The sequence below is a fragment of the Nyctibius grandis genome, chromosome 3, assembly GCF_013368605.1.
Source record: "Nyctibius grandis isolate bNycGra1 chromosome 3, bNycGra1.pri, whole genome shotgun sequence".
Lineage (NCBI taxonomy): Eukaryota > Metazoa > Chordata > Aves > Nyctibiiformes > Nyctibiidae > Nyctibius > Nyctibius grandis.
The window spans coordinates 112,936,365-112,962,224 of NC_090660.1; the positions used below are offsets into that span (position 1 = coordinate 112,936,365).

Below are 25,860 nucleotides of genomic sequence, written 5' to 3' on the forward strand. Positions count from 1 at the left end.
CAGCTCTCTGTCGATCCAGCGGGTAGTTCGGTAGATTTTCACGGCTGACAGCTTTCCTCTGCTGAGTTTCTGCTCCACATTTGTGGATTCGCTCGGGTCTTTGACTCACGACAAAACTCCAGGCGGTGGGATTGCAGCAGCGTGGGTCTGCAGCTCTTCCCCCTACGCGAGCCGAAGGCAGCGAGCTCCGCACAGCCCTGGCAGTGACTCTTCTGCAGGCAAACGCTGCGTCGCCCTGTATCTCTTCATCTGAAGGGGACGTGGGAGAGGAATATGATCAAGTGGCTGGGAGCTTAAAACCGTTGTGGGATTCAGTGCTTCAGCGTGAGTAATACCGAGCCAAAGTCACCCTTCGGTGTAAAGGCATTAACCGAGTGACCCCAGGAGCAGACCAGGGCTGAGGTTAGTCCCTTGTCTTCAGCTGAAATGAAAGACTCACCGCGTGCATCTGGGATGCTGCGTGCCCAGGCGTTCCTGAGGGGTTTGGTGCTTATTTTGAGCTGCAGTGCTTAATGGCTTGTTGCCATGAGGACAGCTTAGCAAGTGTGACAGCTGCCCTGTTACCCAGCCACAGCTTACTGCTCTGTTAAAGGAGGTGTGGATTTAAGCCAGGACATTGGGGTCTTCTCAGTTCCCACTTTCCCCTTTCCTAAGAGCTCAGAAAGGAGCTCTCAGACTCAGTGCATGCAGATTTGAGCTATGGAGGGCCAGCAATGTGAACTAAGGGGGTGAGTGGTACCTCTCCGGGATGCTCTGCTCTGTGTTCAAGCAGGATGTCTGGTACGGTTTGTGAGTGTAGGAGTGTGTGAGTATGTGTGTGGGAGAGGATGATGTGTCAGAGATGCTTGGTGTGGTACCTCCACACCAAATGGTGAGTGGAGGTGAGCTCTGTGAGACGGTTTAACTCTTTTCTCAACGAGAAAAGACTGAGGGGAAAGAGGATAATAGTCTTCAAATGGGTAGAAGGTAGCTGTGGAAAGGGAGCAGTCTGCTTTCTGTGTCTGCTGGGGACTGGACTCAAATTGCAGTGAGAGAGATTTAATTTAGGCACAAGGGAAAACCTTCTGGCTGCAGGGATAGTCAAGCACCAAAAGCCTAGCCTCTATCGGCGAGGGTTTCCTTGAACAGGCTGGAGATGGTTCAGATGGCTTTCAGGCAGGTGAATGGGTGAGATCTTGTCAGGTCTTTTCCCACCCTCTTACCTGTAATTCTGTAAACCAGACCACCTTTGTGGCTGCTTCTTGCTATGCAAAAGAGAGAAATGTGTTTCAGATGTGGATGTGTTTAAGAAAAGACTGGACATGGCACTTAGTGCCATGGTCTAATTGCCATGGTGGTGTCAGGGCAATAGTTAGACTCGATGATCCCAGAGGTCTCTTCCAACCTGATTGATTCTGTGATTCTGTGAAATGTGGCAGAGACGTGGCATGTTGCCGCGAGGTGGAGAAGCGGGATGGAGGCAGATGGGGAAGTTCTTGGGGGTTAGGGTACGTATTTGGAAAAATCACAGGGTTTGTCCACAATTGGAGACACCACCTTGCCTGCTTTCCATATCTGTCTGTAGCTGTTGGCCAATGGCATCCTGGCCTCTATTAGGAATAGTGTAGCCAGCCGGTCTAGGGAAGTGATCGTCCCTCTGTACTCGGCACTGGTGAGGCCGCACCTTGAATCCTGTGTCCAGTTGTGGGCCCCGCACTTCAAGAAAGGTGTTGAGGTGTTGGAGCGAGTCCAGAGGAGGGCGACCAAGCTGGGGAAGGCTCCGGAGGGTCTGACCTATGAGGAACGGCTGAGGGAGCTGGGGTTGTTTAGCGTGGAGAAGAGGAGGCTCAGAGGTGACCTTATTGCCGTCTACAACTACCCGAAGGAAGGTTGTAGCGGAGTGGGAGTCAGCCTCTTCTCCCAGGCAACTAGCGATAGGACAAGAGGACACAGCCTCAAGCTTTGCCAGGGGAGGTTCAGGTTGGACATTAGGAAGCATTTCTTCTCAGCAAGGGTCATTAGCCATTGGAATGGGCTGCCCAGGGAGGTGGTGGAGTCACCATCTCTGGATGTGTTTAAGAAAAGCCTGGACATGGCACTTAGTGTCATGGTCTAGTTGACGTGGTGGTGTCAGGGCAATGGTTGGACTCGATGATCCCAGAGGTCTCTTCCAGCCTGGTTGATTCTGTGATTCTGTGCTGATCCACCGTTATTTTATAATTATCATGCGTTATTTGAACCACCGCATCACCTGGGAGGCTTAGCTATGGAGCATGACTTCAGCAACCTGCTTGGTGCTGAACAAGCCACCAAGCCACCCCAACCCAAAAGAGGTGAAATACAGCTGAAATTTCCAGCTGAAATAGAAGGATGCTTGGACACAGGCGGGTGTGGGGGCATGTGTAAACAGCGCAAGGGCATTCGTCACCGCAACCCACAGTAAGTCGTGGCACGTCTGCCGTTGGCAGGATTGTTGTGTAGGCATTGCACCAAGCAGGGTTTTACAGAGGAGGTTTAAAGCAAGAGCGCTGGGTAGCTTTCTAGGTGGTTTTTTTTTTGGGAGCTTCTCCCAAGGCAGAGGGCGGCGTGGGAGACAGCACAAAGATGCTCATTTGAAAATGGTAACAAGTGGGTGATGGAGGCTGGATTTTATGGGCTCATCAGGGGTGGGAGTCAGCTCATCAGTGCTAAAAGAGATTATCTTCCTTTTCAAAACACTTCAAGGACTAACCACGTTGTGTTTGAAGAGTCAGTCGAACTGTTGAGCATTGCTTGTCTTTCTTATATCATTCTGCACCTGTCTCCATAGTACTTTGACCTGGAAAAGACCTTTTTAGGTGATTTTGGCAAGCTGCTTCGCTGCTGGGCCCCGCTGTGCCCTGCCTAAAGGCTAAGGTTGCTTTTGAATTGCCATGAAGTGACACATGGAAATTAAGTCATTATTATTTTTTTACAACAAATGTTTACTTATTTAAACCAAAATTAAATCAGTTTCTGAAATGCTTGTGCCCTTCATACTTTTGCTATCTATGAATAGCTGAGTGGACAAATCTCCTGGCAAGGTTTTGGCAGTAATGGCAATCTTTAAGCAAAAATGGGCAATAAGCATGGAAAACAAATGTCAGATTTGTATTTATGAATATTTAAGCTTGAAAATTCCCTCTAAATGTTAGGACTGTCTAATCAGGAAACTGGGATGATGCAGTGCATGATAACAGTCAGTCAAAACTAAGTCTGAAGCTCAAGTGCTCACTAGCTACAAGCCATACTAACCAAAAGGATACACAGAATATACTCAGTAAATCTGTGAAAGCAAAATGACTCTGCTCTTTTCCCACAAGCAAGACAACACTTTCAGTTTTCATGACAAATTGTTCTTTTTTGCTCTTTTTAAACATGACAATCATGTCAGCCATTCCCCAGATGGGGAATATCCTACTACTGGGGCCTGTTATGATCTTGTTTGTATCAACTCGGCACAGTTGTAAATCCAGGGGCTGTTACAATTTTACTTCCCAATCATCCAGCTGTGAATGAGATGGGCATCGAGGCTAGAAGCTGATTCCTTGAGTGCAGCTTTGAGATCACTATTCCATGTAGAGAGAATTAACACCAGTAACTCCCCAGTAATCAGCTGTGTTTTGCACTGGGTGGGCGGAAACATGCTGGGTCCCATGGGCTCTTCAGATTGCAATGGGAATAAAGCTGTCGTTATCATCATAGAAGAGTGTACAGATCACTTGCTAAGCAGCTGAAATCTCTTGTCTCCTTTTCAGAGGTGAGGTCTAGCTTCAGGGTTGTTGGTTCAACCCTGGTTTGGGTCAGGAGCCATTGCCAGTGCAGGGATCTTCAGTGGTTGAACAGTGAGAGATGGGAAGCTCTGCCTGCGTCCTACAGGAGAGGAATCACATCTGCAAAGGGACAGAATGAAGGCAGGGTTTAAGAGGTGTTTTAGGCGTGGCTTGTGCAGTCTTTGCACAAGTGTTCACTGTTTGTGCTTTGGATGAAGCTTTTTCTTAAGGACTGGTCTTCAATGGGCCAGGATTTTAGAAGGGGAAAGGGAAGACAGGAGTTCGTTCTCCATGATGGTAGGCAGAGGGGTTAACGGTTGGACTCGATGATCCCTGAGGTCTCTTCCAACCTGGTTGATTCTGTGATTCTGTGATTCTGTGATATGAGCATCTTTGGCAGAAGTCTTGCTCCAGACGCCATGGTCTCAGGTGTTCCCCCACTCCTCAGTCAGGTCTCCCAAGAGCAGGATGTGCGGGCACAGGGGAGGCAAACATTGCACATGCTGTGGGGAGAGCTGCCAGTCTGGCATCACTTATCAGCACGACATTGATAAAGTAAAACAAACAGCAGGCTGTTTTGGAATAATTTGGTGAAATGCTGTCACCTGGCATGGAACCAAAACACTGCTTAAATCAGGATAAACACAGTCTGGATTTCACCCTCATTTCCCATTCCCAGTCTGCCATGGAGTTATTTTATGTTAACTGTGTGTAAATCTCACCACATTTCCTCGCAAGGTGCTCAGCACTGCTGCTGCCAAATTACTAGAGATGAGGGCACATTTGTGAGACCGGGGCAAGATGGGTAACGCAAGGACCAGCTTGCAAATCAGTTATGGACTTTGAACTGATTATCCTTTGTGTAGTACAGGGAAGGGACAATCCCAAGCAGAAAGGAGCAGTAAAAGGCTCATTTTTAATATAGCTAGAGCATATGTCCATACCATAAAACAATGCTAGTAATAATAATAATAATAATAATAAATTCCATGGCAAAAGCGGCTCTAGCACTATCCTGTAATAGTCCCTGCTGTTTAATTGTTGTAATGCTCCCTGGCTGTGTCTTGGCTTGTGCCAACTTGCAAGGTCCAGCTGTGGTCCAGGGGATGGCATGGTCCATTGATGTTCCACTGGGCAGTATGGACAAGACCCTTGTGTTTTGAATAGTGAGTTTCATGAATATTATCTATACCATATCACTTCATCTCAGGGCAACGGAGTGGGTCCTAATCCATTTTATTTTCTAGAACTGACATAGCAAAGATAGAGGTTTACTGCTTACTGCAGTGCCTGTGACAGTGGTACTGCACAATCTGATTCAAGTTCACTTCTGCCTCTGTTGTCTCAGAAGGAAAGAGCACATATGCGTAGAGGAATAGGCCATTTTGATTATTACCAGCTTTATTGTGGAAAATGGTTTTATTTTCTCCTCGATGTGCTTTAAAGGGAAAGGCTGGAACAGAGCAAGTCTTACCATATGCATGAAAAGCAAAGATTTAAAAACCAGACGCTCCATCTGGCCAGCTCAGGAACAGTTAAGCCAAAAGCTCTCTCCTCTCTCTCCTCCGTACCTCCCCATGTTAATATTGCACAGCAGAGAATCAGATGCTGGTGGTTGATTGTCCAGACGTAGCCCTGGGAACCCCCTAAGGCATTTACACATACCAGAAATCTAAGCTGAATTAAGCTTTGGAAGAGAGATGGAGGGCAGTATTATTCTCTTCTATTACCAGGGGGTCAAAATAGGCCCCCAAGAGGTTAAGGCCAGTGTTTGTAATCTAAAGCAGATTGGCCAAGAGGACTTTGAAAAGATTGGCTTAAATGATGGAGCCGCGCGTACACAATTGGCCTGCGGGCAAACTGGGAATAGACCTCTGCTTTCCTGGCTTGCTCCACATGCTGGTTCCCAAACTGCAGCGTGCAGAGGGATGCAAAGTGGCTCACAGCTACTCATCAGAGCCCTGTTAACCAGTGACTTCAGTAGCTTGGCCAGGAAAGGGGCAGGAAGGGAATAAAGTGTAGCGTATTTTAAATAATGACAGCAGGATGTTTGGTGAAAATGGTTGGTAACAGCTGGCTGGGAAGGACGAGAGTGGTCCATAGAGTTAATGTGAGCCTGATTCAGCCCTCCTTGATATCAGGACTGGAAATTCACAGAATTCACAGAATCAATTAGGTTGGAAGAGACCTCTGGGATCATCGAGTCCAACCATTGCCCTGACACCACCATGTCAACTAGACCATGGCACTAAGTGCCATGTCCAGGCTTTTCTTAAACACCTCCAGAGATGGTGACTCCACCACCTCCCTGAGCAGCCCCTTCCAATGTCTAACGACCCTTTCTGAGAATAAATGCTTCCTAATATCTAACCTGACCCTCCCCTGGCGAAGCTTGAGTCTATGTCCTCTTGTCCTATCGCTAGTTGCCTGGGAGAAGAGGCCGACTCCCACTGCGCTACAACCTCCCTTCAGGTAGTTGTAGACTGCAGTAAGGTCACCTCTGAGCCTCCTCTTCTCCAGGCTAAAGAACCCCAGCTCCCTCAGCCGTTCCTCGTAGGTCAGACCCTCCAGACCCTTCACCAGCTTGGTCGTCCTCCTCTGGACTCGCTCCAACACCTCAACATCTTTCTTGAAGTGCGAGGCCCAAAACTGGACACAGGATTCAAGGTGCGGCCTCACCAGTGCCGAGTTCAGAGGGATGATCACTTCCCCAGACCGGCTGGCTACACTATTCCTAATAGAGGCCAGGATGCCAAATTGAGGCACTGAGAGTACAGTCTGGTAGTTCAAAGAGTGGCAGCAAACTGACCATGGCATTGACGACTGGCAGGTAGGTAGTGCGTACTGGTAACTCCTGTAATTCCCCACCAGCCTGATGGAAATTATCCTGACAGTTCCTATTAACGAGTGGCTGCGTGACCAGTCCTCTGCCCTGAGAGCTTCGTCAAGGCTGTTTACTAAATGCAGATTGCCATGTTGTATCTTGAGAGCAGCCTCAATACCGATTGAAGAGTTAGCAATTGTTAATAAATAGTAGCACGTTAAGATGTCTCTCTCTGGGTGAATTTTGTGTACTGTAATTGCACAGAATTGCCTGTTAGACTGGCCAAATTACATAAAAGGGGCCCTCAGCTCCACAAATGCGTTCCCGATAATGGGTGACTATTAGCTTTGACATGAGAAGCCTGTAGTTATGATAGGAAGGAAGCAAAACGAGGCAGGAATCCTCTGGATCTGCCTTGCAATGACATGGGCTGAGATGGGAAGGATGTTGGGTTGTTCCAGAAAGGAGTTGTGAAGAGGTGATTTATTAATGACGCCACTAAGTGATCTTCATGCAGGGATCTCAAAGCCCTCCTCAGAGGTTAGAAGATGAAGAAGAGAAGGCTCTGGGGAAATCTTATTGTGGCCTTCAATATATAAAGTGTTATAAGAAAGATGGAGAAAGACTTTTTACCAGGTTTTGTTTGAGATAGGGTTAAATTTCTCCATAGTAACTTGAATTGTTCTGTGTTTTGAATTTGTTATGAAAACAGTGTTGATAACACAGTGATGTTTTAGCTATTGCTGAGCAGTGCTTACACAGCATCAAGGCCTTTTCTGCTCCTCAGTCTGCCCCACCAGCGAGAAGGCTGGGGGCGCACAAGAAGCTGGGAGGGAACACAGCTGGGACAGTTGACCCCAACTGACCAAAGGGACATTCTGTACAATTTGACATCATGATCAGCAATAAAATTGAGGGGTTGGAGGTTGGTGAGGGCTGCCATTGCTTGTGGACTGGCTGGGCATCAGTTGGTTGGTGGTGAGCAATCATTTTCTCTTGCATCACTTGTTTTTCTAGTGTTCTGGGTTTGTCCCTCTCTCTTTACTAGTTTTTCCTTTCCTTTTTTTTTTTTAAATAATTAAACTGTCTTTATCTCAACCTACAAGCTTTTGCACTTTTACACTTCAGATTCTCCCCACCCATCCTGCTGTGGGAGGAGTGAGTGAGCAGCTGTGTGATGCTTAGCTGCTGGCCAGGGTCTGCTCCACAACACCGGGGCCTGTAGTGACAGGACAAGGGGCAATGGTTTTAAACTGAAAGAGGGTAGATTTAAATTGGATATAAGGAAGAAATTTTTTACAATAAGGGTGGTGAGACAAAGGACCGGGTTGCCCAGAGAAGTTGTGGCTGCCCCATCATTGGTAGTGTTCTAAGTCAGGTTGGACAGGGCTTTGAGCAACCTGATCTAGTGAAAGATATCCCTGCCCATGGCAGGGGGGTTGGACTAGGTGATATTTAAAGGTCCCTTCCACCCAAACCATCCTGTGATTCTATGAAAAAATGGCTTGGTCCCTCCTCAGTGCTCCTCTGCTTTGAGCTGAGTGAACCCTCTAGTCCCTCTGATAATGATGACCCACCAAAAAAAGCTCCTTTCATCTGCGGTCCAATCCTGCCTAGGTGAATGTGCCATAGCATCACTCATCACCAAAGCCCCTAAAAGACACCGTATATTGCTGCATATTGCTGCCCTTTGGGGTGGCTGCTGTCCTTTTGTCAAGTGGTTGTACTGAGGTAGAGTACACGACTGGTGCTTTACCATACCAGTTCTGGGCCCCTCAGTTCAAGAAGGACAGGGAACTGCTAGAGAGAGTCCAGCGCAGAGCCACGAAGATGATTAAGGGGGTGGAACATCTCCCTTATGAGGAGAGGCTGAGGGAGCTGGGTCTCTTTAGCTTAGAGAAGAGGAGACTGAAGGGTGACCTCATTAATGTTTATAAATATGTAAAGGACAAGTGTCATGAGGATGGAGCCAGGCTCTTCTCAGTGACATCCCTTGACAGGACAAGGGGCAATGGGTGCAAGCTGGAACACAGGAGGTTCCACATAAATATGAGGAAAAACTTCTTTACGGTGAGGGTGACCAAACACTGGAACAGGCTGCCCAGAGAGGGTGTGGAGTCTCCTTCTCTGGAGACATTCAAAACCCTCCTGGACGCGTTCCTGTGTGATATGGTCTAGGCAATCCTGCCCCGGCAGGGGGATTGGACTAGATGATCTTTCGAGGTCCCTTCCAGTCCCTAACATTCTGTGATTCTGTGATTCTGTGATACCACTGCAGAATATATGTGTATATACAAAGGGCCTGAGCCTGAATGAGAAACCCAGAATCTAACCAAATTGGGATTAAAAAAAAAATTCAGGATTTTTTGGCAGATAACAAGACCACATTCACCTCTTGGTTGTTCAGCCTTCCTCGGTTGTTTTCTTACAGCACTGACATACACCCTTTTGTTTAGAAAGCTGTTCACTTTTGTGAGTACTGGTAAAAGTATTATTTTCCAGCAATTTTAACAACCAGCTCTCTGCTTTGACAACACTTGTCTAACCAGCAACAAAATCAATACAATGTGGCTTCAAAAACTTCTCGAGAATCGTGAAAAGCCTTTAGGCCAGTGGCACAGTAAAACGGTTCCTGAGCAATTCTTGGAGTAAATTACACCCACCTGGTTCATTTATTTCTCAGAAGAGTGGAGTGAGTCTCATTGCTTTGAGCTCATGACCTGTGAGGAGAGAGGTAGTGGGAGCTGGACTTGCTTGGTCTTGCAACGACGAATGTAAGGGGAAATCTAATCACAACCTACAGGTATCAGAGGGTTAATTACAAAAATTATAAAACCAAACTCCTCTTTCTTGTGCCTGATGATTTAACAAGGGGGAGAGCGACAAGCTGTAGCTTGGGAGGTTCGTGTGCGACCTTAGGAAAAACCCTGTCACTGGGAGAGTGGTGTGGCCCTGGAACGGTCACCAGAGAGATGGGAGGTCTTCATCGCTGAGAATTTCCGAGACTCATCTAGACAAACCATGGCCAGCCTCATCTGATGTTAGTGATATTCTTGCTCCAAGCAGTAAATTGGTTTAGTAAGCTCTAGATGCCCCTTGCAACCTGTACTTTTGTAATTTTCTGACTTAATGAGTCTTTAATTTCAAATGTGCAGGAAGTCAAGCTCAAGGTAACCATTCTGAATAGCAAACACATTTCTAAAAGCAAAGAAAGCCCATCATCCCTAATTCCAAACTTGTATGTCTGTGTTTAATTTGAGAGCAAAATAAATGGTTTAATTTTTAAGTTACTTTATTATTATGATTTTGTACCTATAAAGACTTTGTTCAGCATTTCTCGGTATCGAGGATGGAAAAAACAGAAAGAACAGCTTGCTTGTAAGTTCTCAGGCAAACTGCATGACATTAAGAAATACCATTTTTGACTTTGTTCTAATTGGAGCCTGTTTGACCCTGGAGCCAGAGCAGGATAATGGAACAAGCACGACTTGAATGAAGTCACTTTTCATGGTGTTCTGCAGAAAGTAAGAGAAGGAAAGAGAAATGTAGAGAATGTGAAGTGGAGGGGGGGAGGCAGAGAGATGCATTAAGAGCAAGAAGAAAAGGCAGAGTATGTCATGGAAAATGGCCAAACTAAGGGAGGAAAGAAGACAAAGGAAAGAAAAAATTAGGGAGAAAGGAAGAGGAGGAAATGGCAAAGAAGAAGGAAGCAAAGTGAAATTGTAAAGAAAAGGAGGAGTGTCCTTCTGCCCTGCTAGGCAGAGCAATGAGGTGGTAGGACAGCACGCAGCCCCAGGCAATAGCACTCATTATTTCCATCCCAGCTGATGTCATTGATTGCTCCTCTCCTCCCTTGTCATACTTGGTGACAGAACCGCAGGACTTGCGACTCGTAATGACCTGCTCTGTTCCTGCTTGTCCCCAGCCAAGGTTTTCTTTCCATCTCCAACCGGGCATGGCTTCATCTGTGTTTCAGGGTGCTTCTGGATGGCACCCATCAGCAGACATGGGGAGATGGTGAGGGGCAGGCCATCTGGGACCATCTCCAGTCCAGGCAGGTGGACACCCTGTTACTAGCCTGTCTTTTGCAGACAACCAGTTTGCTTCTTGGCTGTGGTGCTGGGAAACTCCCATAGGACTGCTTTCTCTCTTACCTTGAGAATGCCTTGCTGTTTTTCTCTTTGTACCACTATTTCTTTGTAAACTAACCTTGCTTTTCCCCCTTGTTCTCCTCCAAGAAAATTTCTCTTTCAATGCTCAGATCCTACAGCATTCGACCACCTTCTGTCAGGGGGTTTAATTAGTCAGAAGAAATAAAACAAACGATGCTTTGTATGCCAAAGGGGAAAGTGGGGGAGGGGGAAAGGAAGATGGAGAGGACAAGGGAAACCTTAATAATGAAGAAACAAAACAGAATCCTAAACTACATGGGCCCAAGCCTTTAGGTTTTATTATTCCCAAAGGAGCGAGCTCCTGCTCTTATTGTAGCCAATGTTTTTCGTAGTTATTTATCACTCTGATGGCTGGACCAACCATCCCTTCTCTGTAGGGAGAAGGGATGAGCTTCATAGCATCTCTTCAGGAAAAGTCCTTCTGATGGGCATGGGTTTTGTGAAAGTTTGGTTGAAGGATAAAGAAGGAGGTGCAGATCAGGGACTTTTTGGTGGGAAGGGCTTCAGATAGACGCCAGCTATTACCCACAGATCTGGCTTCCACTTGACCGGTCATCATTTGTGTAATGCCGTGCCAATGAGCAAACATCTCACCTAGGAATGGTCCAGTACATGCAACCTCTTACTTAACTGATGGAGGATCTAGGAAAGGGTTATGGGTGATGTTGGAAAGTAGATAGGGAAGGGGGTGAAAGAACCTGAGGTTGGGAGCAGTGGAGGGATGTCAGAGAGGATGTGGACGGGAGGGGAGTTAGAGTTACTGTGTTGGAGATGTAGGGATGTAGTCTGCTCATCTCTTAAAATCTGAACTCCATTTCTTCAGTTGTTCTTGAACAGCTTAGGAATGAGTTATATGTCGGGCTTTTTTTGCTTTACTGGAGCTCCTCCCCCACTTTTATCCAGTTACCCATGAAAAGTCAGTGAAATGAGACCTACTTAAATCAAATGTCACAATCGATGCTCATCCCAGGCCACCATTTGTGCAATGTGAACTCATATTGCCGTAAGGGGGGAACAGGAAGAGAAAAAGGGTTGGGAGTGAGCTTGGAGAGAGCGAGCAAGGAGCAATCCATGAGTAGCTTGTGCTTTGCGGTGCATTCATCACGACCATGTATCTCTGGGGTGGGACAGGGCTGTTGCCCACCTGGGTTCTGCAGGGAGGGGAAAAAAAGTGGCAAAGGGAGAAGCTGTGGCTTCATACTGGAGACTTCATCTCTCTCTCCCATACCCTACCCCAGTGCCTGACTAAATCAGAGATTTCTGTTCCCAGAAGAAAGTCCCTTCCACATTTCGATTTATAAGGAGCAGGATATGATGTTTCAGCACTCAGAGTGCCTGGAATATGTCCAATCTCAATTTTGTTTGATGGAAGATGAATCAAAATGTTTATATTTTCATTGAAATTTCTTTCTGTTTACCTAGTTCAAAAAAAGCTGCTTCTAACTTCCCACAAATATTTGGCAGGAGTAAATTCTCGGGGTGGGAATACAGTCATATGAGTTGATGTTAAAAATCGCAGTGATCCAAGTCTCCTTAGAAGTTTAGAGGAATAATCCACATGTGAGTAGAAACATTTTCCGTGAGCATTTTGGTAAGCTCTAGGTGGAGGGAGATGGAGGACCTTTCTGGACGGATTGGTGAGGCTCAGTGTTGTGTTATTCTTGCAGTTTCTGCACAATTGCTGGTAGTTAAAAGGACTAAAATATGGCCAGAAATCCAGTTCCATCATTTCATCAAGTTGAATCAGAATTGGCGTCCAAATCCCTTGTACGTATCTATGGTGTGGTTTTGGAGAGACCTAAGCCTTCTGTTTCACACAGCAAACTCAAGGAAGTTGAGGCATGCTGGGGTAGTGACGTGTCAGAACTAATATGGTCTGTAGCGAGGGGACATTACAGACAGGTAGCACCACACTGCAGTGCAGTTTGGCTTATGGTCTGTAGCTGGTCTGCATCCAGTAAAGATCCCTCAACCAGCCTGTACTCCTTTGAGTATATATGCAAGTTGGGCATTGAAGCTATTGAATGCGTCACTAAATTTTGTCTTAGATCCCTTAAGCTCTTGTGCCAGCCATCCCAATAGCTCCTGTGGGGTTCACTGCAGCGGTATGGTGAAAGTTTTGCTCCTCATTAATTCCCCACAATGAGACTCAAAATGTGAGAGGTGCCCTTGGTCAAAATATGCAAGTAAGGAGGATCTTCACAAGCCTTTCAGACTTCAGGAACAATTCAGCTCAGGTCCCCATGTATCGGGATTGTTTGTCTTTTCTTCTTTGGTGGTGTCAGGGCAATGGTTGGACTCGATGATCCCAGAGGTCTCTTCCAACCTGGTTGATTCTGTGATTCTGTGATTCTTTGTGGTGGGCTCTCTGGAGTAAACCTGTACTGACTGTGGGCCTTAAGTCAATGGACACATGCGTGCTTTGCCCATGTGTTGAGCTGGCTGGGCTCCATATAAGCATAGCACTGAGCCTTGCCTAATATTTTTTGCTTTGCAGAAGGCTCAGTAGCCTGGAACAGAGCTGCAGTAGCCTCAGCTTCGTGGCATTCCACTGATTGGAGGTTCAGGTTGAGCAGCCTCATGCCTGCCAACAAAATGGTGTAGACGAGTCCTTAGAGGACTGCCTGTTCCATTCCCAAATTCATGCCTAGTTGCATTTTTTTTTCCTGTGCTAAGCCCTTGCTATGTCAGAAACTGTCTCTTCTTCATGGCTGTAGTGATAAGTGTTGGTACTGCACCAATCTAATGACAACCTTGACTGTGCTCCCACACCTCTGCATACTGCCTAATCACTCTAAAGAAAGATGTTGAGGTATTGGAGCGAGTCCAGAGGAGGGCGACCAAGCTGGTGAAGGGTCTGGAGGGTCTGACCTACGAGGAACGGCTGAGGGAGCTGGGGTTGTTTAGCCTGGAGAAGAGGAGGCTCAGAGGTGACCTTAGTGCAGTCTACAACTACCTGAAGGGAGGTTGTAGTGAAGTGGGAGTTGGCCTCTTCTCCCGATAGGACAAGAGGACATAGCCTCAAGCTTCGCCAGGGGAGGTTCAGGTTGGACATTAGGAAGAATTTCTTTTCAGAAAGGGTCATTAGCCATTGGAAGGGGCTGCCCAGGGAGGTGGTGGAGTCACCATCTCTGGATGTGTTTAAGAAAAGCCTGGACATGGTACTTAGTGCCATGATCTAGTTGCCATGGTGGTGTCAGGGCAACGGTTGGACTCAATGATCCCAGAGGTCTCTTCCAACCTGATTGATTCTGTGATTCTGTAAATAGAGGGTTCTCATGTGTCTGCTGCATGGTGGGTCGCTGCTTCTCTGCCTTCATGCCAGCAGAGATCGCTGATGTGGAAACGAGAAACATGCCAGAAAAAAAGCCTGCAGCAGAGAAAACCAAGTGGGATCCAGATCCTCACTCTAAGCTGAGAACAGGGGGAGTTTAGTGATATTTGTCTGATGGACGTTGGCTAGTTACACAGGTAGTCCCATGATACAGACAACTAGGTTAGGAGAGGTTATAGCATCTGTGTTTGTTCTTGACATTGCAAGAGCTAATGATCAGCAGATCTTTTGTGTTCAGACAGGAAAGGAGAACCATTTCACACCAGCATTTCCAGTTAAGGACCCCCACATAGCAAGAAATGCCTTGTGTAGTAGTGTAAGAGTAGTGAAGTGATGGATGGTATGACTGGATGCTGGGCTGCTGGGGAGGATATACATCTTTTTTTTTCTTTGCTTGCTTCATTTCCTTCTTTTCCAGATGGATGTTTGCAGTTGGTGGAGTATTTTCCCTTTCCTTTCATCCTCCGACCTTCATCACCACCATTCCCAGAACAGCTCATTTGTAACTGTGCTAGTGTAGCCACTGCCTTCTGCTATTGCCTCATTAATTATTTTCAAAGTTTCACTCTGGTTATGAAGGGCCTGATCCTCCTCTTGCACCCACACCTTTTACACACCTGCCTCACCATGGATATCAGACTTTACACTGGTGTGTGTGGGAGCAGAATCAGGTCCAGAAAAAAAGGCTGGGTCAAGCAGAAATAGATCCTCGTCTTCTTTCCTCTTTATTTGTATGTGCAGTGCAATGTGAAGGTCGCGTGAGTTGACGCACAGACAATTAGGAGGAAAGTTCTTGCCGTGAAATTGAGCATCTTTTTATTTTTTTATTTTTTTTAATGTCTTCCTTTCTCTCTTTCAGAACATGGAAAAGGTGCTGGTCCCTTCTGTCACGTTAATTGTAGGCTGTGGAGTATCTTCGCTGACACTTTTGCTGTTGATTATCATTTATGTCTCTGTTTGGAGGTATGACTTTCATTCTCTTCTCGTTGGGGAAAGTAACTGTGTCTTGATCGACACGGATCGTGGAGGTTTGCTCTCCTGTTTTGGGTGTCTGGTGCCTAAGGAAGAACCGTTTTGTAGTGAGTGGGTCCTGCAAAAAGTCATCATGGTGGCTTAGCTGGCATTATTCGTTCCTTTTAGTGCCAGAAATTAGTACAGTGAAATTAGTGCCATGACCCCGTGTAGTCGCATTGTTCCATTTTCAAAAGCTGCGTGCTGGTTTAGAAGCCTTTGTATACCCCAGGAAACCTTGTTCGTGAAGAGGTGGCTGCATACTGCCTCCTGGCAGGCAAGATTGCTTCAAAGCATTCCTGGTTGGGTCTTCTATAACATCAAAATATCCACGACCCCTTATGAAAACATCTGACCTGAAGAACTGACAGCACTTTTCGGGAGCTGAAGGATGATAAACCGCATGGTCTAAGTAACTCTCCAACCTCTTAGCTACATTATGCCTTTAGCTTCAGATGCATGTTGGATTCCTCAGTACATCCCATTGCAGAGAGCTCCTGTACACCTAAGCAGGTCAGGTGCAACCTTAAATTTTATCATTTATAGAAGCTGAAGTGGCTTCGTAGCAAAGTTTTATTCAACAAAGGCCCACGTTGGCCCATGGCCCTGTTTGTTAGACCTCCTAAATTTCCTAAACCCATGGCAAACATGCTGAGAGCTTCATCACTCTAAGCTAAACAAAAGAAATAAAATCAGAACCAGGTGAATAACTGTGAAATTGAAATGGAGTGGCCACAGAGAATATACTGTTTGGAAATTGTTGGTGACCCTTTTGGGAGAAGGGATCAGTCTGAGGCTCTTATTTTGTCAAGCAATTCTTCTTAGTAGGGAGGAAAGGGTAAATTCAGTTGAGAGTTGTGATCAAGATGACTTTTTCTACCCTTTGATAGAGGAAAGAAACAAGAGAGTAAAAAAAAATGAACAAAATTGCATCTTTTTTTCTTGATACTGTGACAGTGCATAGTGGCTAGTTAATTATGGCAAGTGCTCTGAGCTGAAGACTGATCATAATAACATTTATCTAGAACTCAGGTTTTTCCGTGCCTGGGGTATCATTGGACCTGCTCAAGTCCTTGTCCTCTCCTGCTTTTCCTCAGGCTGGGCAGCACTGGGCAGCGCTGGTAGGTGACTTACTGGTGTCACTGGTGTCAGGATCAAGTGGAAAGTTAGGATAGAGGACTAAAGAGCAAGTGTTCGAGCCTCACCCTCTCTTTCCTATCAGAAACAAGCTCAGGATCTGAAACCCAAGTTTAGACATGAGGTTGGATCAGTTTGGAGCATGCCAGAGTCATTTGGAATAACATGATGTATTTTCTTCCAGGAGTGTGCCCCTCAATATTTACTGTTATTGAGGACAGTAAAGTTAATTGCCTGCCCTGTTTAAAATAAGCTCTTTTTAATTTCTCATTCCAGCCTTTGGGTTATGCCAATGCCCAAAATGATCAGCATGAATGGGGGGGACATGTTTATGGGAGGCTTGAATGAGCATTTCTGAGCTAGCCAAGGATATGGACATTCATTTCCAAGTGATCCTGAGACCAGCTATTTCTTGATTAAAGGGCTCTCTATCCTAAGTCTCTTTGTGTAAATATTTGTAAAGCATGATCAAGTGATCTCTAGAATTTCTCTTTGGTGCGCTGAGTTTGTTTCATTTCTTCTCTGTAGATCATGTTTTCATGTTTTCTAAACTTCACAGCATTCCCGTGGCTGAGCCCTGAGCACTCTGTGTGTCCTTTTTATTTTAGGCATAGCTGCTGGACATGAATGTGCTGTCCTATTAATGGTCTCAGGAACATCATATTCAAGTCAACGTTATCTCCTGCCTCCTACTTTGTTTTGCCCTAGATGTTGTGTAGTCTGATAGACAACAGCTGGAGGAATGCTCAGAAGTGGGATCAGCAGTATTATTCCAGCTGTTGCTAAAATACAGGAGCCATATCGAAGTGGCTCTTTTTCACTGTGCAGAGGAGAACATCCTTGTGCTCTAGCTGCCTGGTCTTCTGTGGAGAGCACTCACCAGAGCTCAGCTGTTTCTGGGAGCTTTGGCCGCGAAATTTCCCATTCAGACCTCTGGACAAAGGCATCTGGAGCATGTATACATAGGCTCAGCTTGAGTATGAAGCACTTGTGATGAATAGGCTCACTGAGGCTGACAATCTGGACACTTTCCCAGAATTTTGCCCAGCTAGGGTTTGTTTATACATGGGAAGCAGAAAGAAAGGGAGGGAGAGAAAGAGGGGAAGGAATATGGTAAAGAAAAGGGGACAGAGTAAAAGGGAGGTGATCCCAGCTTTGGGCTGCATATCAGAGAGGAAATGAGTTTACCCTCCATTTCCCATTCAAAACCCCCAAATAATGGTTGCTTCTTAGTGGCACCTACTCAGCCGTCGGCATGAACGGCATGAGCTTTTTGATGCAAGCGATCACTTCAGACACAGCCAACTTGGCACAGTCTCGTTGAAAACTGGACGTTGTTTCTGTTTGACGGCTGTTGGTGGCCTGTTGGTGGACCCACTCCAATTCCCAGTAGATAGATGGCTGTAAAAAATCTGCTGCAGATGGTGCATCTCTGGCCTTATTAGCAGCCTCGACAGAGAGGTCAGTGACACAGTGGGTCATAGAAGTGGAGCGACCTTGTTACATCTCGACAGTGGCTGTTCTGGGTCACAGCTGGACACATGATCTGTGTGTGGGCCATGTGCTCTACCACTCATGTGGAAAAAGAGGGGTAATTGAAAGAAAAAGATCTTCCCTCTTGAAAACAGACATGAAAATGAAAAACTGGGGAGAAAAGGAACTATTCCAGGGTCAGAACAGGTGAAATGACTTAGTGCTGTGTTTCTCTCAGCTTTGGTTTGCATCACTCCTTTCAAGCAGCAGCTTGACACGGTGGCGTTTCAGGAGTGCCCCGATGTGTTTTCCATCCCTGAACTCATTGTGGTTCCACAGCCTATGGAGTCAGTGACCTTTCCATAGCATGGAGATCAATGCTTGCTATCGAATAGCTCTTCCACCAGCCCATCAGCATGTGGGGCACGGCAGACCTTTTTCACTGGGTGAATGCTGTATCGCTGAAAGATACCAGTGTGAGCTTTTCTCACTGCCCATCGAAGCCTGAGGATTGATTTAGTGGTTGTCAATGAGCTCTCAAGGGACTTTTAGCACTTGCTTTAAACCCAGGAGCTCTGCCTTTGCCAGAGATGCTGAGGCACCCGAGGGCCCTGATGGGAGGCAGCAGTAATGAGTAAGTGACTGTGCGGAGAAGGATGTGTGTAAAAGCAGTGAGAAAGCAGGAGTGACTCAGTGTCTGCAGAGAGGAAGGGAGCGTAATGGGGACAGAGAGACAGACTGTGGGGTTTTCCTACCTTCTCCATCTGTCTTGGTTTGCATAGAGCTTCCCTACATCCTGCAAGATCCAGGCCAGAGCAGAAGTTCCCGAAATCTGTAGTGAGAGCTTTCTCCTGCTTTGATGGCTGAGTAAAGCGTGTTTTGGTAAGTAGGCAGACTCCATGTACCAGCCAAAGGATAGTGGGACAGCACCCTGGAGCAGCTCTGCCTTTGCTGGAGATCTCTCCTCTGGAAAAACCCATCAAGGCCTGTGTTTTTTCCCTCTCTGCTAGGAGTTCCTGACTTCTTTGGCCGGAGGATCTGGGTAGTAGTGGTGATTTCTTTCAGTGAAGCATGTGCTAGAAAAGAGGAAAAGGAAGTAAAAAAGCAAGCGAGGCAGGAGGCCACCTTAGCGTAACAGCGAACTTATTGAGCTGAAACACAATGAGCAAATGTTTGGTAACCAGGTCAGGCTACCAGGGAGGACCATGGAAGCATTGCCCAGGAATGCAGGCTTAAATTAGGAAGGTCAGACTTCAGCTGGATTTGAAATTGGTAAGGGATGTGAAAGACATCAAGAAGGGTTTCTGTAGGTACATCAGCACCGAAGGATTACCCAAGGAAAATGTTGGCCCAGTGTTGAATGGGGCAAGTAGCCTAATGGAGAAGGAAATAGAAAAGGTGAAGGTACTCAGTGCCTTCATTGTCTTGTTGTACTGGCAAGGTTTGCTCCCAGGCACCCAAGTTCCTGTTCCTAGTGGCAGAATCTGGGGAAGAAAATATTACCCACCATCAAGGAAGAAAGAGCTGAGGAACATTTAAGTAAGCTGTACATTTGCATGTCCATGGGACTGAATGAGATGCATCAAAGGTGTGGAGGGAGCTGGCTGATGTTACAATGGAGTCACTTTGTGTCATCTGGGGAGGTTCCTGATCACAGAATCACAGAATCAATCAGGTTGGAAGAGACCTCTGGGATCATCGAGTCCAACTATTGCCCTGACACCACCATGTCAACTAGACCATGGCACTAAGTGCCATGTCCATTCTTTTTTTTAAACCCCTCCAGAGATGGTGACTCCACCACCTTCCTGGGCAGCCCATTCCAATGTCTAATGACCCTTTCTGAGAAGAAATGCTTCCTAATGTCCAACCTGAACCTCCCCTGGTGAAGCTTGATGTCTGGAAGAAGGCAAATGTTACACCCATCTTTAAAAAGGGCAAGAAGGAGGATCCAGAGAACTACTGGCTGGTCAGCCTGCTCACAGCCCCTGGGAAGATTAAGGAGCAAGTAGTTATAAAGGTTAATTCCAGGCAAAATGATGGATAAGGAAGTTATTTGGGATAGACAGCGTGGATTTATTGAGGGCAGATTGTGTCTGACTGACCTGTTTGCCGTTTGAGATGGGATGACTGGTTACAGGGACAGTGGAGAGAAGTGGGTATTGTATATTGTGACATTACTAAGGCTTTTAATGCAGTCTCCTATAGCGTCTTTGTATCCAGACCAGGGAACTGCGGACTGGGTTGGTGGCTTCTAAGGTGAGTTAATAGCTGCATGGAGTTCATGCATGCTTAAAGGGTGATGGTCAAAGGTTTGGAGCCTAGCCAGCAGCTGATTACTGGTTGCATCTGTCAAGGGTAGATACGAGGGTCAATATTATCTAATGCCTTCTTTAATAACCTGGATGATGGGGCAGAATGCACCTTCAGCAGGTTTGTGGATGACACCAAATTGGGAGGAGTGACTGATATGCTGGACAGCAGCACTGCCATTCGGAAGGACCTCATCAGTCTGGAGATACGGGCTGGAGAAGTGGTACAACAAGGACAAATGCACAGTCCTGCACCTGGGACAGAATAACCACGTGGAGTAAGATGGGCTGGGCACTGGCTGGCTTGGCAGTGCCTCTACAGGGAAGGCCCTACAGGCAACGACTTGGACATGAATCAACAGTGCATCTGTGCAGCAATGAAGGCTGATATTATATTGGGCTATATAGGCAAGAATATAGTCAACAGGTCAAGTGAATTTATTATCCCCCTCTGCCTGACACTCTTGAGGCCACATCTGGAAAAATGTGCCCAATATTGGACTCCCCCAGTGCAAGAGATGTCAGCACATTAGAGCAAATCCAGTGGATGCTTAAGGAGCTGGAGAACATGATGTAAAAGGAGGCAAAGGGAACAAGGCTTGGTTAGCTTGGAGAAGAGGAGGCTATTAAGGAGGAGTCATGGAGAAGTGAAACAACTTGCAGAGGTGTACAGGGAAAGGTCGAGAGGCATCAGCTGCAGCAGGAAGAAATGCAGCTAGATATAAAGAAAAGTAATCCTTCACTGTGAGAGCAGTTAAGCACTGTAACAAGTCGCCCAAGGGAGGCGGTGGCATTTCTGTTCTTAGAGATTTTCAAGACTTGATTGGACAAGAACCTGAGAAACCTGATCTGACTTTGAAATTAGCCCTCTTTTGGGCAGAAGATTGGGCTGCAAACTTGAGAGGTTTTTCCCCAGCCTAAATTATTATGATTCTGTGATTCTACCCATTGCCAACCCATGTCTCGTTCTTTGGAGGTTCAGGGATCTGGGGAACAGGATGGACTCTTGGTGCATGAAGGGAAGTGTGGAGAAAGGAGAGGCTTGTTTAAGGAGGGAAAAAGTCTGAAGACAGCTGGATTATCTTCCCTTACATTCACATACAGACTATACTTATGGTCAACTAATTTCTTACCTTTTTGGACCAGAGGAGACTTTTGAAGTGCACACTAATGCTGGCTGGATCATAGTGTTGCTACACAGACTTATCACATCCCATTCCCACCAGGACAGAGCCCAAATCTCCCTTTCTATCCCCCAGAAGCTGCTGACTAGAGACTTGATGTTTTGCTTCATACAATTTTAGATAGATTGATGGCTCGGTACCCTCCAGTCACTAATGGAATAGGATCCAGATGATCCACAGCTTTGCATTAAGCCCAATGAAATGGGGAAATTTGGGAACGAATTGGCCATGAAAGGAAGCAAATGCTCATTTTGCAGGCAGTCAACCCAGTTTCTAGCTGAGCTGGAAGCCTGAATTTTGTAGTCTGTTATGGGGTTGGGTGAGTTTCAGAGAGAACTGCCTATAAAGCAGATTTCCAACAGACTCAGTATAAGTTGAGGCTACTTTGCATCAGTGACTTTTTCGAATCCAGGAAAGCATATCCTCAATGTTCATGTTTGTCTAAAGGTAAAACTCAGAGGGAAATTAAAATCAAAGCTTTTCAGCCTTCAGTAGGTCTAAAGCACAGGTTTACCCTTGGCAGAACACATACATGCAGTAAACTCATCCTGCCCACCTAGTCAGAAACTCAAAAGTCTACAGCCACAGCATGACCAACTCATTCTTGCTAAAATTAGTTAATTAAATCAAATTCCCAATATAAATAGTTGATGTGCTGGAATATAGGAAATAATCCTGCATCAGCCTCCAGGGATGAGCTGGTTGATTAATAGATCTGTTTCTAATTTCTATAAGCATCAGCATCTACTCTGTACTCATCTGGCATTCAGGCAGGGCGCTTGCCGAATCACTGAAATTATTCACGTGTATGAGTATTGGTATGGTCAGGTCCCGAGTCAATCCTTGAAGATCTGAGCTTTTGCAATTCCCTTTTAATTTTATTAGGTACATAAAAATGCCTTCAAAGAAATTTTCTTCCATAGCCAGTGGTTTGAATTAATTGTGCGCATACCTCAGCAGCAAGTTAGTGCTGTGCTGCACGTTGCAAATCAGAAATGACAAATAGCTTGCTCCTGCAAGGTGCTGAAGGCAACTTCCTAACTTGGATCCCTAATGTCCCAGACCCGCAGCTGCAGTTACTTATTTGGCCTAGTTTTGAGAAGCGTTAAACGTCTCTGCCTGGGGAAAAAAAAAAAAAAGCCACAAATACTTCTCACTTCAGGATGGGCTGTTAGGTTAAACAAAGGGGAATGCTGAATCACAAACACTTTGTTGTGAAGGTGCATGAATTCGTAATCTGCTTTCATCTCCAGCATGCCTGTGGCTCTTATTTGGGAATCTTTCCATGTGTTGCCTGTATGTTTTCTTTTAAGCTCCTTTTCAAGTCCCCTTTCAAGTAAGCAGAGCTGAAGAAGGTTTGCAGCACTTAGCACCGTTTTAGGAGCGGCTCAGGCTAGGGACCAGGATGGCCCTAGTTTGTTGACTCATGCTCATAACTCCAGCATTGATGGAGAGGATGGAGAGATCTGAGGGCTGAGCACTACACCCAAGCTCTCCCCCTCCCTTTGCCCCTTGTTCTTGTCTGTTTAAAGTACAAGTTCTGTAGGAAATGGGCAAGCTCTTACCATGGCCTTCTGTAGAGCCTCACCCAGTGTAGCTTGCACCTGGTTGATGCTTTTCAGAGCTAACTTAATGCAAGTTGTAACAGGGTGGATCTCCCTTCCCCTCTTTTCTTGCTGCAGGTATATTCGTTCAGAGCGCTCTGTCATTCTTATCAACTTCTGCCTATCCATCATCTCCTCCAACGCTCTCATCCTGATCGGACAGACCCAGACCCGGAATAAGGTAGGAGATCAGTTGGGCTTTGTTTGTTTGTTTGCTTTTCCCCCTGATTTCGCACTGAAATGATCTATTCAGGCAGCGCTTCCTCATTTTTCCTCCATCTGTTAATTAGCAACATGTCAAAGACATGACTAAATGGCAGATTTCAATTCTCTCTCTCGCTCTCTCTTTGATAATTTGTCAGCATCCTCAGGGATTTGATTAAAACCAATGTGATGTTTTTGAATATCTGCCTAGAGTAGCTGGCACATGGCACAGTGAAGGAACATGGCTATTTGCAAGGCTTTAACCATTTTATTTTCCAAAAATTACAGAGACAGATTGAGAAAAGGCTTTAAAAAAATTAAATCCGACATCTCAGCTTTACATTTGTTTTTCCAGCAACTTTTATACTCTGAGCTTAAAGCACTTGGCAGATGTTAGCAAACACAGCCACAAAAGCCACCTTTTTTGGGTGTAGGAAGCATTGCCAGATGCGCCGTGCATGCTGCAGATCCCAGGGCTGTGAGGGACTCACTGCAGATCACATCATTAGTATTTTCCTGTTGTACATTTTCCCATCTCCCCAAGTGCTCCAACCATCCTAACTCTGATAAGCAGAAAAGAGAGGCAAAAAGTGTCCTCCACTCTTCCCACTGCCAAAGTTGCAGTCAGAAGTCAAAATTTAGTTTTTCATTAACAGTAATCAGTGACTGACCAGTTTTTTTGAGCATCTACTTTGGCAGCCAGAGCATGCTGTCACTTTTGGAAGCATTTCTGTAGAGAAGCCCCAGGGTTTAATGAATCACAGAGACTCATTACTATGGAGGGCTCTTCAGCTTAGGGCTAGGTTATGTTTTAGGGAAAGCTTTACAGCTGCTTGAGTCAGATGTGTGTGGAGAAGTATGGAGAGATGCAGCCTGCCAGCTCTGCTCCTATTAAACAAGCGCCCTTCAGAAATCAACTTTGCAAAGCAGAGCTTTCTTTCATGGCCAACATGGTTTTCCAGGGGAAAGAGGTGGAAAAAGGGTGAGCTAAGCTCTCGCTTTCCCTGGGTGCATTGCTTGTGACCCCAGGTGTGTGCTAGGGACTTCTTCACAGAATCACAGAATCACAGAATGTTAGGGATTGGAAGGGACCTCGAAAGATCATCTAGTCCAATCCCCCTGCCGGAGCAGGATTGCCTAGACCATATCACACAGGAACGCGTCCAGGCGGGTTTTGAATGTCTCCAGAGAAGGAGACTCCACAACCTCTCTGGGCAGCCTGTTCCAGTGTTCGGTCACCCTCACCGTAAAGAAGTTTTTCCTCATATTTCTGTGGAACCTCCTGTGTTCCAGCTTGCACCCATTGCCCCTTGTCCTGTCAAGGGATGTCACTGAGAAGAGCCTGACTCCATCCTCATGACACTTGCCCTTTACATATTTATAAACATTAATGAGGTCACCCCTCAGTCTCCTCTTCTCTAAGCTAAAGAGACCCAGCTCCCTCAGCCTCTCCTCATAAGGGAGATGTTCCACCCCCTTAATCATCTTCATGGCTCTGCGCTGGACTCTCTCTAGCAGTTCCCTGTCCTTCTTGAACTGAGGGGCCCAGAACTGGACACAATATTCCAGATGCGGCCTCACCAGGGCAGAGTAGAGGGGGAGGAGAACCTCTCTTGACCTGCTAACCACACCCCTTCTAATGCACCCCAGGATGCCATTGGCCTTCTTGGCCACAAGGGCACACTGCTGGCTCATGGTCATCCTGCTGTCCACTAGGACCCCCAGGTCCCTTTCCCCTACGCTGCTCTCCAACAGGTCTGTCCCCAGACAGACATAGAAAGAAACACTGAGGGATGCTCAACATGGCCAACCATGGCTGGACCTCCTCTTTGATTAGTCTTCTTCACCCCAGGACAGGAGGTGGATGTCTTCACCCTCTCCCATGCCCTTCAGAGCACAGTGGTGAGCCCAGGTTCTCCCTCGTGCTTTTTCTCACATTACTCTGGGTGTTCACCGTCAGAGCTCTTAGTGGGGATTCGAAGCTCCCGGCTGCGATTGCGTGAGGCAGATTAGCTCTTTGCACATACATATGCATGAAACGCTGTGAATAGAAAGGTTATTCTTGGATTTCCGCTCAGCCATCTAGTAAACAGTCCCTGGCAGCGAACAGAGGAAGAAAACTATACAGAGAAGAGACGAAGGAGTGTAAATTAGGAATTTATTCACATTCAATTATTGATAATGGAGTGTCTTAAAATGTTAGTGGTGATTGATTTATAATTGCAGTTACTCTGGGAGTATTTCTACGGTTTCCCTGGAAGTGCCAAATTCTCCCTTGATTTCCATCCGTGTAACCTCAAAGGCAAGACTCCATGCCTGGATTTGCTAAGCTTTTTGAAGATGAAAGGCCTGGGAAGAGGCTAAAAAATTACAGTCAGCAATAACATGATACAAAAGAAATAAATGCTGCATGAAGTGGCCATATCTCAAAGGCAGGGATACCTGCTACAAGGAAACAGATTTCTCCTCTTAAAGGAAAACAAGGGCTAATGACAGACTGACAAGCTCTGCTAGATCTTTCTGCAGCAGCTTGGAACATCATATCCTTGTGCTTAGGCCTCCATGGAGACTTTTTTTCCTTACAAGGAAGGAAAAACCTGCAGCAGAGGCAGCGGAAGCAAATATGTGCCTGGCCAAGTTCACAGCCTGGTTTCAGCTGAGGCAATGGGATTATACTGGCCCAGCTGAGATGTGCATATTTCTGTTGTGCTCCCCTCCTCTCTTCTCCTTCCCTTTCTATCAAAAACTACTTGATTGAGAAAAAATACCCAGAAAAATGTATCTCCCTGGTGTAAAATAGAAAACCAAAGTTTTTTCTCTCCCCTTTACAAACTG

At 46.1% G+C, this 25,860-nt stretch overlaps 1 protein-coding gene across 2 annotated transcripts in view; it reads left to right on the forward strand.

Annotated features, from left to right (window-relative positions):
• Positions 1 to 25,860, forward strand: part of ADGRB1 (adhesion G protein-coupled receptor B1) — a 297,647-nt gene that overhangs the window by 211,626 nt on the left and 60,161 nt on the right. For both annotated transcript variants that reach the window (XM_068395729.1, XM_068395728.1), the window contains 2 exons: positions 14,960 to 15,063; positions 22,900 to 23,002. In XM_068395729.1, the coding sequence (XP_068251830.1) occupies positions 14,960 to 15,063; positions 22,900 to 23,002 (207 nt within the window). The remainder of the gene's footprint in view (positions 1 to 14,959; positions 15,064 to 22,899; positions 23,003 to 25,860) is intronic.